The 15,849-nt window shown below is 33.8% G+C and overlaps 1 protein-coding gene across 6 annotated transcripts in view; it reads right to left on the bottom strand.

The window, feature by feature from the left end:
* The window catches only part of ADAMTS6 (ADAM metallopeptidase with thrombospondin type 1 motif 6), a 328,215-nt gene that overhangs the window by 173,747 nt on the left and 138,619 nt on the right, over nucleotides 1–15,849 (bottom strand). For all 6 annotated transcript variants that reach the window (XR_008652403.2, XM_055252144.2, XM_063623237.1 and 3 more), the window contains 2 exons: nucleotides 8,141–8,184; nucleotides 3,489–3,594 (listed from right to left, as the gene is read on the bottom strand). Coding sequence is in view for 5 of the 6 variants with exons in the window: in XM_055252144.2 (XP_055108119.2) it covers nucleotides 3,489–3,594; nucleotides 8,141–8,184 (150 nt within the window). In the remaining variant the exon portion in view is untranslated. The remainder of the gene's footprint in view (nucleotides 1–3,488; nucleotides 3,595–8,140; nucleotides 8,185–15,849) is intronic.

Raw genomic sequence — 15,849 nt, 5'->3', positions numbered from 1 at the left:
CAGACATATACAATAGTAGAAACAGTGGCATAATGAACTGCCATAAACACATCATCAAGATAATAAAATTCAAGATGTTGCTATTCTTGTTTTCTCTTTCTTTTTTTCCTTTCTTTTAAAAGAAAATCCTGGACATCATGTCACTTCAGTCTCACATACTTCAATATGCATTCATAACCAAAAAATGAGCATTTTTAAGACCTTTGTTAAGATTATTTGTTTTTGTACAGTTTAGATACACTAGATAGCTTTCTCAATATACTAGATGTCTGGCTGAATTCTTGCCACCCCTCTTTGACATTATAATCTTTTCAACTTATAAAATTCACGGCAACTACATAATTAATTTTTAAAATCTTTCAAAGAACATTCTTTCCTATAAGGTTTCATTAAGTGCCTTTGGCTTATAGCCTATATTAAACCTAGACATGTCATTTAAATATAGTATAAACCTCAATTTTTCACTTGACAAGGAAACAAATTTCTTGTTTTCACAAAAGGATGGAGAGGATGGAGGGAAATAAAAGTGGTCACTAAGGCCTAGCCAAAGAAAATGTTATCTCACAGCTATTTTAAATAAGTATTATATCCCTACACAAGTATACACTGGGTGCAAAACCATATTCTACACAATTTAAAGAAAGGGAGAAAATATTCACACAGTCTAGTTACTCAGTAGGGGCTCTTCTCAGTAGTTTATGGTCAAATATTCTTCACTGTAATTAATCTGCTGATATCATCACGTCACTTAACATCCATTCTCATAAAGGATACAAGTCACAAAAAATCAGTATACTTCACCTGAAAATATATTTGATATATTTACTATGGCTACTGCTTTGGTTCAGGAAGAATAGAGATCACTGTATTTTAATGATGACATGAATTGTGCTAGAGTTGACCGCTAAGTCCCTAAAGGCTAAACCCTAAGATCTTAAAAGCAAGTAAAGGGATCTTTACATATGAAACAAATTTTCCCTAATTGACCAAATAATAATTTGACATATTGAAAAAAATAGTATGTTGATATAGTCTGGATGTTTGTTCCCTTTAAATCTCATATTGAAATGTGATCTCAAATACTGGAGGTGGGGCCTGGTGGGAGGTATTTGGGTCATGGGGGCAGATCCCTCATAATTGGCTTGGTGCCTTCCTGGGGAGAATGAATGAATTCTTGCTTTATAATAAGTTCACATGACAGCTGGTTGTTTAAAAGAGCACAGCATCTGCCTTGCTCCCTCTCTTGCCACGTGGTGCACTGGCTCCTGCTTTGCCTTCCACCACGAGTGGAAGCTTCCTGAGTCCCTCACTAGAAGCAGATGCTGGCATTATGCTTCTCATACAGCCTGCAGAACTGTGAGCCAAATAAACCGCTTTTTAAAATGAGTTACTCAGATTTAGGTATTCCTTTAGAGCAATGCAAAACAGACTATATATGCTAAACACATCTGCCCAGTTGTCTGGGGAAGGGGGATAGAAACATGGTAATAAACTGGACATGGGGAAAAAGCTATTTTTTTTTGGTCTGTCAACATTTTTAAATGGAAGCATTTTTCTGGCTCTCAATCCAAGGATTTTGTGGAATTTTTTCCCCATTTTTAACACTCATACTTTCAAACAAGAGTTAACTGTGAAACAAAGTTACTCCAAGATACATAAAATTTCAGAGGTATATTCTATTTCTCTTTCACAATTTTTCTACATAAGGTACAAGCCATTCATTGTAGGAAGAACTGAAAGAATTTACCTATAAGGCCAACAACAACAAAATCTAGGAAACCTGGAAAGTTGCCCAATCAGAACCTTTATAAAAGATACAAAGAAAGATAAACCCTCACCTCAGCTATTTAAGTACGTACATACAAGAATGGAATGTGAAATGTGTGTGTTGACATTGACTAACTAGTGACTACATAAGATAATAGTGTTTTCACATACACAGTGTTCACCCACTGTATGTTACTTTTCCTAACCTTCCAATTTAACTGAATCTAACAGAACCTATTAAATTCAGTTTGATTGCATAAGAGTATGACAGTCATTAATTAGCCATATTTTTAAGTGAATTAAAGATAAACTGCTTGGTTAAGAGGGCGTTTTCCTTTTATTCACCTGATGCTTAATACAATGGAAAGTAGAATACCAATATTTTTAAGTCTTCATTAAGAGTGTAATACTGACTTTTCCTGTGTCTGAATCAAGCCAGGTTTGAAACTTGTTGTTTATTTAAATTTACACCTAAATCATATCAACTTGATAAAATTTGATTGCAATTTTGAAATAATGCAGCCGACTGACCCAATTTTACTCTCCACTTCAACAACAACAAAAAAGCTGAACTACAGATTTACCTCAGGAATTACCTCTGAGGTAAGTATATAAAAAACATTGATTTTTATTTGTTCTTTTTCCCCTATCTATGTCGCCACCAAAAAGGCAGAATATAAAACTTAAATTATACAAATGTCAGGAGTTCTTGCAAGTAAGCTGGTTGTTTTAGCTAAAAATGCTTGACTAATATTTTAAAGTTTTCTCTCATTTTTTGTTAGCAGATATAATTAGTCATTTGCTAAATGTTAACTGTTTCTGTTTTAGAAGAGCTTTCCTGCTAAAAAAAAAAAAAAAAATCCCGTTAGTAAATTGGAAGGTCTTTTGTTTAGTTTTTACCTTTATAAAAGCATCAGAATCAGCTTAGAAATTGACTGAGGCAAGTCATCTTTCAGTCAAATTTCAACAATTCAGTCAATTCAAGTCAAATTTCAACACAAATGTTGAAATTTTTTAAAAAAGTATTGTCAAGCTTCTCTCCTCTCCCTCCACATGAATAGGCTTTCATATTACTACTGCCTGTTGTTTAGAATTTTTAAAAATGGTATTTTTTGCATGGGTGGGGGGCAGGGTGCATAAGATAGTTTTTCCTTCGGCACAGGTTCACTTAAAACAAACATTAAAACCTTCAGGTCCTCCTAGAAAGAAAGGAGGATGGTATTGTGTACATCTTGCAGTTTTTTTTTTTTTATCAATGACACAGAAATGCACCTGAAAATACAAGTTACATAGCAATGTCTGCACAAACTTTATGCCTGGAAAAGTGATGCTGACAGCTGTATGAAGAGTGAAAACTAAAAGTACATTTTATGGTAGTGATGTCAATGATTTTAAAATATATACGCATTGTCACTTGAGGAAAAGAAAGATCATTTAAATAACTGGACTTTATAAGGAAACAGGTATTGAGGAGACTGAACAAAAACTTAAATGTGGTGCATTCACCACTGAGGATACTACTCTTTGAATAACAAAGATTATCTAACAAGTCTCCAGTTCTTAAGATGATTTATCCCAATACCAAGAATAATAACATCCTCTATTGGAATCAGACAAAAAGGCAGTAAAATAAGGTTCAGCACAGCCTTTCCATACAGTAGTTACAAGTTGCTCAAGAGTGGAGTTATAAAATTTATTTTGATTTTCTTAAACTCACTCACTTGTGACCAATCTCATGTGCAATGGTAAAAGCTGAACCCAGGCCAATGTCTTCATTAATGCTGCAGCTCCTTTCAGGCTCACACATTCCAGCCACAGAGGCCAAGCCTGAATAAACAGAAAGAGACACAAAGGGTCAAGCCAAGGTGTTTCAGTCTTTAAAAGCCTATACTTATAAATGCCTGGATTCTTTTTAATAACCTCCATGCACAGAAGGAGCCATTGGCAAAAGGTTAACTTTCTAGTCATTTGCAAAATCACTGGGGGGAATTTCACTTTGCCGGCTAGACATTAATATTTTTTGAACTGCAGTCAGTGCTGGAAAATGTCTAGACTAGGGGTTAGATTTATAAATTTTACTTCTGGTAACTTGGGACCACCTAGTAACTTGAGCCAGAAGAGGGAATTCAAGAAAGCATTTCTATTTTAACATTCTTCAGGCTGTAGAAAGCAAAATATATCCACATTATTTTTCTAAAGAGATCTGTTTAAGTTTAGTGGGTTCATAAAAATATACAAGCAACTTTCTAGTTACCAAAAAAAGGGGGAATCCCAAATGATTTTTAAGTGATATTTTTATTAAAAATAAAATGAATGATTCAAAAGATGGAAAGGAGAACTGTTAAAGATGGGAGGTTTTTGCATATTTTTTTAATCTTCTCAAATTAATCCTGACAGTGATGCAACAATTTCTTTTAGTATTTTAATAGGAGGAAAGTCATTCACACATTCAGTGTCATTTTTCCTCTCTCTTATCCCTTACTTCAATGCATTAGAGTTTTACTAATAAAGCAAATACTATGGTGTTAATTCGCTGATTCCAGTGAAATGTTATGTTACTCAAGGTATTCTCTCCTTGGGGATTTTAGTATGTAAAAGTTTTAATAATTACTTTCAAATGAATATCATGGTGTGAAATACTACAGAACTTTAAAACAGTGCTTAAAAAAAGAATTTTTGTGCAAAAGCAAAAATGTCATCTCTTATAAGGAAACAGATGCTAAATCACACTTCATGCACATAGAAACAAAAAGTTATTTAGAAGAAGTTGAAGGGGAAGTAGGAAAAACATTTTTTACGGTCAGTAGTCTACTATCGTCACCCAAACATTAATAATTACTTTCCCACCAAAAGTGATTTCAATTCAATTCAATGAATATTTATTGAATACAATAAGCAATGTTCTGTGCTAGGTTTAATTTCCCAGCTGTACTAATTAGAAACAATAAATGGTATTCAATCCATATTTTTACTGACAAGAAAGCTCTAGAAGTTGTGTTTCTCTGTATTTTCTAATATAAGTATCAACAGCTACATTGGAACAGAGATGAGATTAATGCTGGATTTGCTAATAGATTGTTTGCTTTTCCTACTGTTTTATGCGAGAGAGGCAGGAGTTGGGGAGGGAGTTGATTTCTGCCTTACAGAGTTACAAATACTGGTGATACCCCTGGGCTGCCCTTCCATTCATTAGAGATATTGGGACCTGAAAAAGGAAATGTAAAAAGTGGAGCAGGGTAACTTATTTTTTTGTTTCAGTTCATTTTTGGTTAATATTTAATATTTGTTTAAATATTTAAAATATTTTAATGAATGTCATTTCCAATCTCCACTGAGAGAAAGAGAGAGACACACACAGTGAATTTTACTTTTATTTTGAGAAAAATAAAATGAGAAGTAGAATAGGAAAGTATCTGAAATCTTTTTTAAAAAATTGCATTATATTATCTGGCTTTAAGTTATTTGGTTCAATGTGGCCTATTATATGGGAAGAACAAAGCCACTCTGAATACTGTTTCTGTTTTGACCTTTATGAAATGTATGTTTTTTCAAAAGAAAAGCAGAATTACTAAGAATAATTATTGTTAAATTAATGTTTCTTACATTTCCCAAAATCTATTATTCCATGGGTTAGCTTCTGGGTTTTGTTGTTGTTGTGTCGTTTTTTGGTATGTGCCATGTGGCTGTATTTTCAATTGAGAATTCTCAATGACCCCTCAAGGTGTATTTACAAGCAGAGATTTACTTCTGCCATCTTATATAAAATTATTATCTCTGCTAAAACAACAACTTCAGAAAGAATATACTTGGAAAATTCCTACTTATTGAAATATAAAGCTAAATCTTAACTAAAATGAAAGCATTTTAAATGCTAATGTATTTTCACAACCCCCCACGATTTTCTGTAAACCTATAAAATTGAGACTATCAAAATTCTTATGTGTGATTGTGTTAATGGTGATTTGATAACTATTTGGGTCATTTAGGTTTCCTCAGCTTGATGGCCACAGTTTGCACCCTTTGGCCTACTAAGCCATGTTACAATTGGTCATCAGAATTATTAAGCAAAAGACTATGGAAAAATCAGTATAAAAACCAATATGAAAATGACTAGGATACAACTTAAAAAGTAATCTGCTCAATTCTGTACTGATAGTATATTTTCCATAGATGAAGTTAAAACGTGTGTATATATATATACATATATATGCAGCTCATTCAGTTTTCACAAGTAGTATAAAAACAATATACAAGTTTATAATTTGAAAAATAACTTATATTGAGCTTGAAAGTGCATTGACATATACCTATTAATGTACTGATTCTATAAATTAATAAACCATCAAAGTTAGAACACATTATTTTGAGAAAAATAAAATGAGAAGTAGCATAGGAAAACACCTCAAATCTTTGCCAATAATGACAATCAAAGTACTAGGCAGTACTCAAAATACTTTATTTATCAAAATAAAAGTAAAATTCACTGTGTGTGTGTCTTACTAATGTCATTAGGTTGGTGCAAAGTAATTTGCACCAATCTAATACAATGAAGAGCATATGGAAATAACCTACCTTCAAAAAGCAGAATATATATATAGGGAGAGAGAGTGAGGGCATATATATATATATATATATATAGAGAGAGAGAGAGAGAGAGAGAGAGAGAGAGAGAGATAGAGAGAGAGAGAGAGAGAGTGTGTGTGTATATGTGCAAATGTGTATACATGTGTATATACACATTTCTTCAAATATAGATACACTAGAAAAATACTAGCTGTGGCTAATATGTGCACCTGGTTTGAGGTCTAGTGTCTATTATATCCAAAATTGATTGAACACTCAATGAATACTTAGAGAATCTGTGAACAGTAAATATGGGGGGTAAGTTTAAAAGTACAGGCAATTTCTACATTAAATAATACCAGTTCATTTTTATAAACCTCTTTACTAAATACAACTATATTTTTTTCCTTAAATGATTTTAACAATGTCCATGTAGCATAAGGGCAGATATTACTCCTACATCATAGATAACAAAATTGAGGAACAAAGAGCTTAAATACACTGTAAAAGTTTATGTACTGAAACTGTCAAAGCCAGTTGTTAGTTCCCAGTTCAGAGTCCCCTCTGTTGGATTATGTTGGTCTTGTTAGCTTAAAACACTACAAAGTAAATCTTTTTGATGTGAGCTCGCTCAGCAAAGAGAGCTCTGTCTCCATTATGCTTTTTAACTAGCAAGCTTCTCCATAGTTAATACTCAGCATTGGCTATTTGAGATTTCTCCTTCAGCCATAAATCCTAAGGGAAATGGGTAGGAGAAGCCTGGGAAGTCAGGTAAAATTACCAAGAGAAATTTAGTTTCCAAAGAGATATTTCACTGAACTTCCCAGGCAGTTGGATAACACTTTTCCTCCTACATTTACTTTAATTTGATCTTCCCAAAATGCTTATGAGGTGCATAGGAATCAATTTCATAACTATTATTTTACAGATAAGAAAACAGACTTGTCATAGAGAAACTAGAGAATTCATCTTCAGTTGTTTACCTTCTGAGTCTGTAAAAAGTCTCTATGACCTCAAAAAATTGAGAAAAAAAGCTTCTGTCCTTTAAAATAACTCTAGTTGCTTAATAATTTAGACTACTGGAGAGCTACCTTTTTTGCCCATTTGTATTTGCTGTTAACTATGAAATTATGCTCTGTAACAATGTGTAATTTTTAAAATTCTAGAATACTACAAAAATGTTTTAAAAAGACAAATGACCCTTAGGGAGCACAAGAAAGATAATCCTGTCCTCTCTTTTCACCTATGGCTATAATATTTTATCAGATTATTTTTTGTTGTTGTTGTTTGGGTAGTGTAAAATTTCCAATACTATCTTAATTTATGGGACTATACTTTTTCCACAAAATTGTACCAAAAGAAGTATTGTTCTTGGTGCCTCCTCATTAAGTATCCTTAGTTGTTTTTTTTTTTTTCCTTTCCTTTTCTAGCCTGAAATTTCAAGATGTTGACTGCTTTCATTTACTCTCACAATCTTGGTATTTCTAGAAAATACATTACAGAGATGGATTATATGAACATGAGTGATAACCTCGATATAATTCTTTAATGATTTTGAATCATATTCTAAGTTAATTTTAATAATCATTCCAGTTGTCAAAAAAGCCAGTGAAATTTATATAATATTTATGATGGTAATAAATATTTGTTTCCTCGTAAATGACATATCCACAAAGGCTGGGTGTAACAGGTTTTAGGGATTTCAGATGTACAGAAAGGAAAATGACCAAATTAATAATAAAGATTAAAGTCACTGGTCCAAAAAGACAATCTGAACCATTCTACCTTTATTAAAAAAAAAAAAACTTACCCAGTGTTCCACAGGGCTTATTTTTATAAGTGCAGATATCATATCTACGGAGAAAAAAGAGATGAAATTTGTAATCTGATCAAATTTGTAACAGATTTTTCTATATTCACATACTTCTCTCCTGAAGTTGTCAGACCACAATTAATGCAATTATGAGCAATCAACTGGAGTGTTGGCATTTTCAGCACTCTACAGTGCTGAGGGACACCACAGGCAGCACTACACTCACAGCCTCTGGCTGCAAGCCAATAGAACACCTGCCAGTAAGAAAGAAAGGTTAAAGTGGATTTTTGTAATCGCAAGTTCCATAAAACTATCTGCCATACTGTTTTGAAGCTAGAGTACCTTGTCTGCAGACTATTACTACTTCTGCAAAACGCAAATAGGTGGCTTCTTATTTCCAATCTCCTTTGAACCTGTGAGAATAGGGTTTTGTTACAGACACAGACTGTATTTTATACTTCTGAGCTATAGGCACTATTTGGAGTTGCTTTAATTCTAGCACAGGTTCTTGTTAAAGAAAAAAAGATATTGTAATACAACAATGGGAATAAAATTGATATTACGTATTTCTCCTAGTTGTATACCAGCAAATTAGCATGGCTAAAATACAAATGTTTTTAAGTGATTTTACAACAGGCTAAATGAATCTCTCAACAGAAAGCTTCCCTAATGTTGATCAGATCTATTCTATACCATGCTGCCTTATAACTCAATACAAAAGATTGAGTCCACAATGTTGCATATTTTTAAAATATTACATTTAGAATCCTGTCAATATTGATATAAACATTTATTTTAAGCATTTTCAGTATATCCTTGTAAACATTTTTAAAACCAAAAGTATTTAAAGTTTCCAAAGTGAGAGTAAAAAATAAATGTAAAAGGCTAAAAATTTTTGTCTGTTTTTTGCTAGAAGCGAAAAGATTTTCAGTTAAAAAGTAAACCTTCACAAACTACAGGGAAATTCAAGTTGTAAAAGTTCTCTTTTATTGTATATAAATAACGATTAGTCAATATTAGTAGGGGAGAGGGTTAGTAAATAATCCCATTCTTACTTATCAGTCACCAGACTAAATTGTGTTTTCATGGAACAAATGTTATAACCAGCCATATCACTGGGTTGTTGAACTCATTAAAATTTCTGGAGATACCCTCTGTCTATCTTTAGAATTTCAAACTCTTCATCCTACTCATTTTACATTTGAGGAAAGGGATTTTCTTTTCCTCTTGCATAAACTTCTCTTCTGACCATTCACATATTCATTCTCTCTATTTCTTCTTTTGTAATTGGTAAGCCATGGGATTGCAATGCTTCGAACACCCTCGAATGTAAGATACAGAGAGGGTACCAGTGTACTCATCGAAGCACCATAAAGTATACTCTTGGTGTCACAGTCAATTTATCTTGCAATCATAGTGTGTTATGCCTATCGTTACATAGCCACAACCCTTTCTAGCAGTCTTCAAGAAAACGTAAAGGAAGACTTTTCATGGTAATGCAGATGCAGATGTTTCAATAGAATCTATTTCTAAATCTCCAAGTTCCACAGTGCCCTTCCTAAAACTGGTCTACCAGTTTGCTGAACATTTATCATATGCCCAGGTATACTGCCATATTCTAGGAATAGAAAGATAAATAAGTTACTTTTGGTCTATTTGGGGAAATAAAACACAAGTGATATATTACAGAAAAATGTTGAAAAAAGATTAAATAAAATAAATGCAAAAATAGAGTTACATTATGCAATCAGCATTTGTTAATTACTATCATGATGATTATTGCCATAACCTACTTAAAAACAAAATATAGAAATACAGACAAAACAGTGAATACACATAGAAAACTAGGAAACAGATTCATATAGGACATACATCTGAAACAGGTCTTAAAGATTAAGCCAGATTAAAAAAAAAAGAAAAGTAAAAGCATTCTAAGCAAAGAATAGAGTATTCAAAGGAACAAAGTGTAGAAAGAGTATGGCATATCTGAAGAACTATGAGAATTTCAGAGAGGCTGAAACATTGAATGCTAAACCAGATTTGTTTTTCTTATAGACAAAAGCAACTTAGAAAATAGTTTGTATAGTAGAAAAGGATTTTTTCAAACTATGAGTATATATACAGATTGAGTTTATATAGAGATATAAATCTGGAAGGATAACAGTGGGTAACTAAGGGAGAGGTGGGAGAGTAGGGAGAATATACATACATACATACATTTCTGTACAACCAACTTTAATCAGAAAATCTTTCAGCTATGCCTGTCTCTGATGATAAACACAAGAGAAACTTGATAATTAGCCAATGAATGTCTAATGAATGTTAAAAATGTGTTTTTCATTGCATTGAAGGAAAAAAATCAGTGGTGCTCCAGATCTGTAGATTGGCCACAATATTTCAGAAGTACTGCCCCACTTTGCATGAACCCATACAAAAACCCCACAAGCTTTGCAGGATGTACACTTAGGTAACACATCTGAGATTTGTCCTGTATGTCCACTCAATGGTTTGGAGTATTAGGGTTCCTGATAACAAATATAAGGGTAATAAATTCTGTCCCCAAAATATTTTCATATACATATTGAGGGTACTCTTCATGCAAAGTATTGTCAGAGCCCCCAAATAACAGAGTTGGAATGTCATCAAGCTTATAAAATAAGGAATATGAAATATTTGTGCCTTCCTGCTTATTTTACAAATATTTATATTTATAATGGAATTTGATCTAAAACTTCCCTTCATTATAACTGATAACCTTTATCAATCAAATCCGAAGGTTTTACCTGAACATACCAGCTGAGGTCAGTTTGCAAAAATAAAAATTCCAGATTGATAAATGGAAGGCATGACATGGTAATAAAAAAATAATTTATATGTGGCTATATCTACCATGATACCTACTTCTAATAGATTTATCTTCTTTAGGCCATTCTTATAATAGCCTTCCCTGAATATGTATCATGGAATAGTAGAAACAGACCATGGGCAGAAGAAAGACTTCAGTCATGGATTAAAAAGTACACCATCTTATCCATGAATTATATAATATAGAATCAAGTTGTATTTATATAATAAATTGGGAATAATAAATCTGAAACATTAAAGTTTCTATTGAAGGTAAACTTCTTCAACTATATTGAATTTCCATTCAAATATAGAATTGATGAATACAAATATTTTTCCATACTTTGTGTATACTTGCTCAATATCATGTTACCTGCACATAATAAAATGTTCAGCAGAAGTGCAAGGTAATCATTTGAGACATTTTTTAAAACTCAAAATTGCTTTTAGTTTATTATTTACATATTTTATAAACTTACTATTATCTCATATTTTACCTTTTTCAATTTCTTTTTTGTGGGATATTTCTTATTCTACTCTTTCCCTTATTCCTGTTTTCCTTCTTCTTCATGTATAAACTCCTGATTCTTTCCTTTCCCACAAACTATTCTCTGTGCTGTCAGACCCATATTTCTTACAAATGTAAAAATCTTGAGAAATCATTTAATTCAAGCTGTACTACACTTAAGCCATTGTCTCTTAAAGTAGACCAAATATAAACCAGCTTATTTCAGTTCCTCGATATAACTCTCAGTCGTCTCCTATCTTATATTTAAATATCATTTTTTAATTTTATGCCATAATAATAATCTTCACTAACTTCACACCCTCTTTCTTTCTTTCTTTTACCTAACTTTCTCATTTTTACTTTGCATCATATTCACTCTACATCCCATCAACTCTTCTCTGCCATACTATGGGTTTGCCTTATTTTCCTCAGATCCAAGCCACTTCAGGAAAAATTACAAAGAAAAATAATGCAAGGAGTCTTGCTTTATCCCAAATAAATAATTGGTATACTTTTAGGACGTTTATTGCAGCAGTACAAATTGAAGAAAGAAGAGATTGAGGAAAAGGAATTCTGATTGCTTACTCTCAACACCCTTTACAAAAAACAGTCACTACTAAATCCTTACCAACCCACAGGAGGCAGGAGACCCCAAACTTAGGCCTGTGATCCTAACTTCAGACTAGGCTAAGAAGTACACTGGAATGCTAAGAATTAAAAGGAAAGCCGAAATAAAATTGGAAAATGTTCTTTATTCTGAATTTGGATAGAAAAATACCACCTTATCCCTATGGTACATTTTTGGTTTTCTTTTTGTGAAAGTGTAATAATGGCTTCAGGTCAGATGAAAAAGAATTGAGAAGGATGGTCATAGGGAATCTACATAAAGCCCAATACTTTAGGGAAATCAGGGTTCCACTTTTGAGAGAGTAGATGAATGCATATGTTGCCATTCTTTTACCCTAAATTCATAATGAGGTTGGACAGTTGAGCAAGATCAAAACTAGAGAATTCGGTTGACACTGTAACGTTGGTATACTTTTCAGGTATGGATACTTTCAACTCTTTAATCTTCTAGTCACTTTTGCCTAGGCATGGCTATCAGAAGAAACTGACCAAAACACATGATTAAGTTGCATTTTAAGATCTCCAAAATATAGCATTACATTCCACCACCAGCAGACATGCCCCCAGGGCAGCCAAGCAGCCTTTTGCCTGAATCCCAAGCCTGAGAAGCAGCCCCATGGGATGCCCCTGAAAGACACACCCTCCCAGCCAGCCAAGCAGCTGTGTGCCTGGGCCCAGAGCCAGGAATATAGCCCCATGGGCCACCTGCAGCAGACACCCACCCAGGCCAGCCAAGAAGTCATGTGACCACATCCCAGGCCTAAGAAACAGCCGTGTGGGCCACCAATGGCAAACATGCCCCTAGGCTAACCAAGGAGCTGTGCAGCTGTGTCCTAGGCAAGATAAACAGCCTGCCCCCAGTAGACTTGCCCCCAGCAGACTTGCCACCAGGCCAGCTGAACATCCTTATGCCTGCATTACAGGCCTGAGAAATAGCCCTGTGGGCTAACCCTGGCAGACACATCCCCATGCCAGCCAAGCAGCTGTGCACTCATGTCCTGGACCTGAGAAATAGCCCTCCAAGCCACTCTTGGCAGGCACACCCCCAGGCTGTCTAAGTAACTGCATGCCTGTGTTTCTAATCAGAGTAATAGCACGATGGCCCTAAACCTAGTGAGTCAGACTGCAAGCTAGCCAACCCACCATGTGCATACATTTCTGACCTGAGACATAGCCCAGCAAGCCCACCCCTGGCAAAGCTACGCCACCATCAAAACAAACTCTCTCAGCCGAGGTCACTGAGAAATTCACAAATACCACTAATGTGAATTACAGCTGAAGAAACTATACACAGATAATACTACTGTGTCTATCTAGAACCAAGGCTAATGGACCCCACCAAACTGACACCCCAAGACCTATTTATATGGATTAACCTTTCCCTATGAAACCTACTCCATAAAATTAGAAGAGGTAGCTTTTCTACCAGTTGCATAGAAATCAATATGGGAACATGTCAATCATAAAAAAAGCAAAAAAAAAAAATGTAACCCACAAAGAAAAACAGCAATTCTTCAGTAACAGAAACCAAATCATAAGGAAATATATGAAATGCCAGAAAGAGAATTAAAAAAAAATCTTAAGGAAAGTGAGATATAATATAGACAATTTAATGAAATCAGAACAATTAATGATTTGAATGAGAAATTCAATAGAGATAAATATCAAATAAAAAATAGAAGAAAAGAGAAATACTAGAATAGAAGAATTAAATGAAGGAAATAAATACAATCAAGACTTTCAACAACAGACTAGATCAGGCAGAAGAAAGAACTTCCAAACAGAAAGACAGGTATTTTGAAACAACACAGGCAGAAAAAGTAAAGAAAGAAAAAAGAACAAAAAAGAATGAAGAAAGTCTATAGGATTTATGGAACACCAATAAGTTAACAAAAGTTTGTATTATGAGCTTCCAGAAGGAGAAAAGAAGGAAAAAAGTCAGGAAACCATATTTTATGAAATACTAATAGAAAATTTCCAAAGACTTGCGAAAGAGATGGGCTTCCAAAGCCTTAGGAGAGAGTCCAGAAAGCTCGAATAACTCTAAATGGATTTACTCCAAACAAGTCCTCTCCAAGGCACATATAGTCAAATTGTCAAAAGTCAAAGCAAAGAATTTTAAAAGCAACAAGAGAAAAGTGTCAAGTCATATATAAACAAATCACCATTAGACTAACAGCTAATTTCTCAGCAGAAACCTTATAGGCCAGGAGAGAATGAGAAGGTGTATTTAAAGCATTGAAAGAAAAAAAAATATGCCACCAAAGAATATTACACCCAGCAAAGCTATCCTTCAGAAATTAAAAAAAATATTATTTCACAGACAAGCAAAACCTAAGCAACTTTTGTAACACTAGCCTGGCCTTACAAGACATGCTCAGGGAAATCTCACATCTGGAAATCAAAAAATAATAACCACCATCATGAAAACATGTAGAATTATAAAACTCACTGGTCAAGCAAATACACAAAGAATAAAGAGAAAGGAGGCCGGGCGCGGTAGCTCATGCTTGTAATCCCAGCACTTTGGGAGGCCAAGGAGGGCAGATCACGAGGTCAGGAGATCGAGACCACAGTGAAACCCCGTCTCTACTAAAAAATACAAAAAATTAGCCAGGCGTGGTGGTGGGTGCCTGTAGTCCCAGCTACTCAGAGAGACTGAGGAAAGAGAATGGCATGAACCCGGGAGGCGGAGCTTGCAGTGAGCCGAGATTGCGCCACTGCACTCCAGCCTGGGCGACAGAGCGAGACTCCGTCTCAAAAAAAAAAAAAAAGAAAGAGAAAGGAATCAAACCTCAGCATTACAGAAAACCACCCAATGGCAAAAGTAAACAATAAGAGAGGAAGGAAGGAGCAAATGATAAACCAAATAACTGGAAAATGATCAATAAAATTACAGGAATAAATTCTTATCTATTAATAGTAACCTTGAATGTAAATGGATTACATTCCCCATTGAAAAGATATAAACTGGCTAAATAGATTAAAAAAAAAAAGGACCCAATATATATTGTCTGCAAGAAACACACCTCACCTGTAAAACACATAGAGACTGAAAGTGAAGGGATAAAAACAGCTATTCCATGCAAACTGAAACCAAAAGAGAGCAGGTATACCTCTATTTATATCAGATAAAACAAACTTGAAATTAAAAGCTGTAAAAAGAGACAAAGTATTATTTAACAAATAATAAAGGGATCAATTCAGCAAGAGAATATAACAATTGTAAATATATATACACACTACACAGGAACACCCAGATACATAGAGCAAATATTATCAGATCTAAAGAGAGAGATAGGCTGCAATAATATGTCACTCTCAGCATTGAACAGATCATCTAGACAGAAAATCAACAAGGAAACATCAGATGTTCAAGAAGAACATTCAAAACTATACAAATGTATGAAATTAAATGACATGCTCCTGAATGACCAATGGATGAAGGAAGAAATTAAGAATAAAATTTTAAAATTTCTTGAAACAAATAAAAATAGAAACACAACATACCAAAACCTATAGCACATAGCAAAAGCAATATAAGAGGAAAGCTTATAGCAATAAACGCATAAATCAAAAAACTGGAATGATTTCAAATAAACAACTTAACAATGCATCTCAAGAAAATAGAAAAATAAGAAAAACCTAAACCCCAAATTAGTAGAATAACGTAATCAGAGCAACAATAAATGAAAATGAAACTAAAAAATATGAAAGATCGATAAAA

This window comes from Symphalangus syndactylus, chromosome 18 (genome assembly GCF_028878055.3).
Source record: "Symphalangus syndactylus isolate Jambi chromosome 18, NHGRI_mSymSyn1-v2.1_pri, whole genome shotgun sequence".
Taxonomy (NCBI): Eukaryota; Metazoa; Chordata; class Mammalia; order Primates; family Hylobatidae; genus Symphalangus; species Symphalangus syndactylus.
Note: the sequence above shows the minus strand (reverse complement) of the source record. Positions and strands in the feature narration are given on the sequence as shown.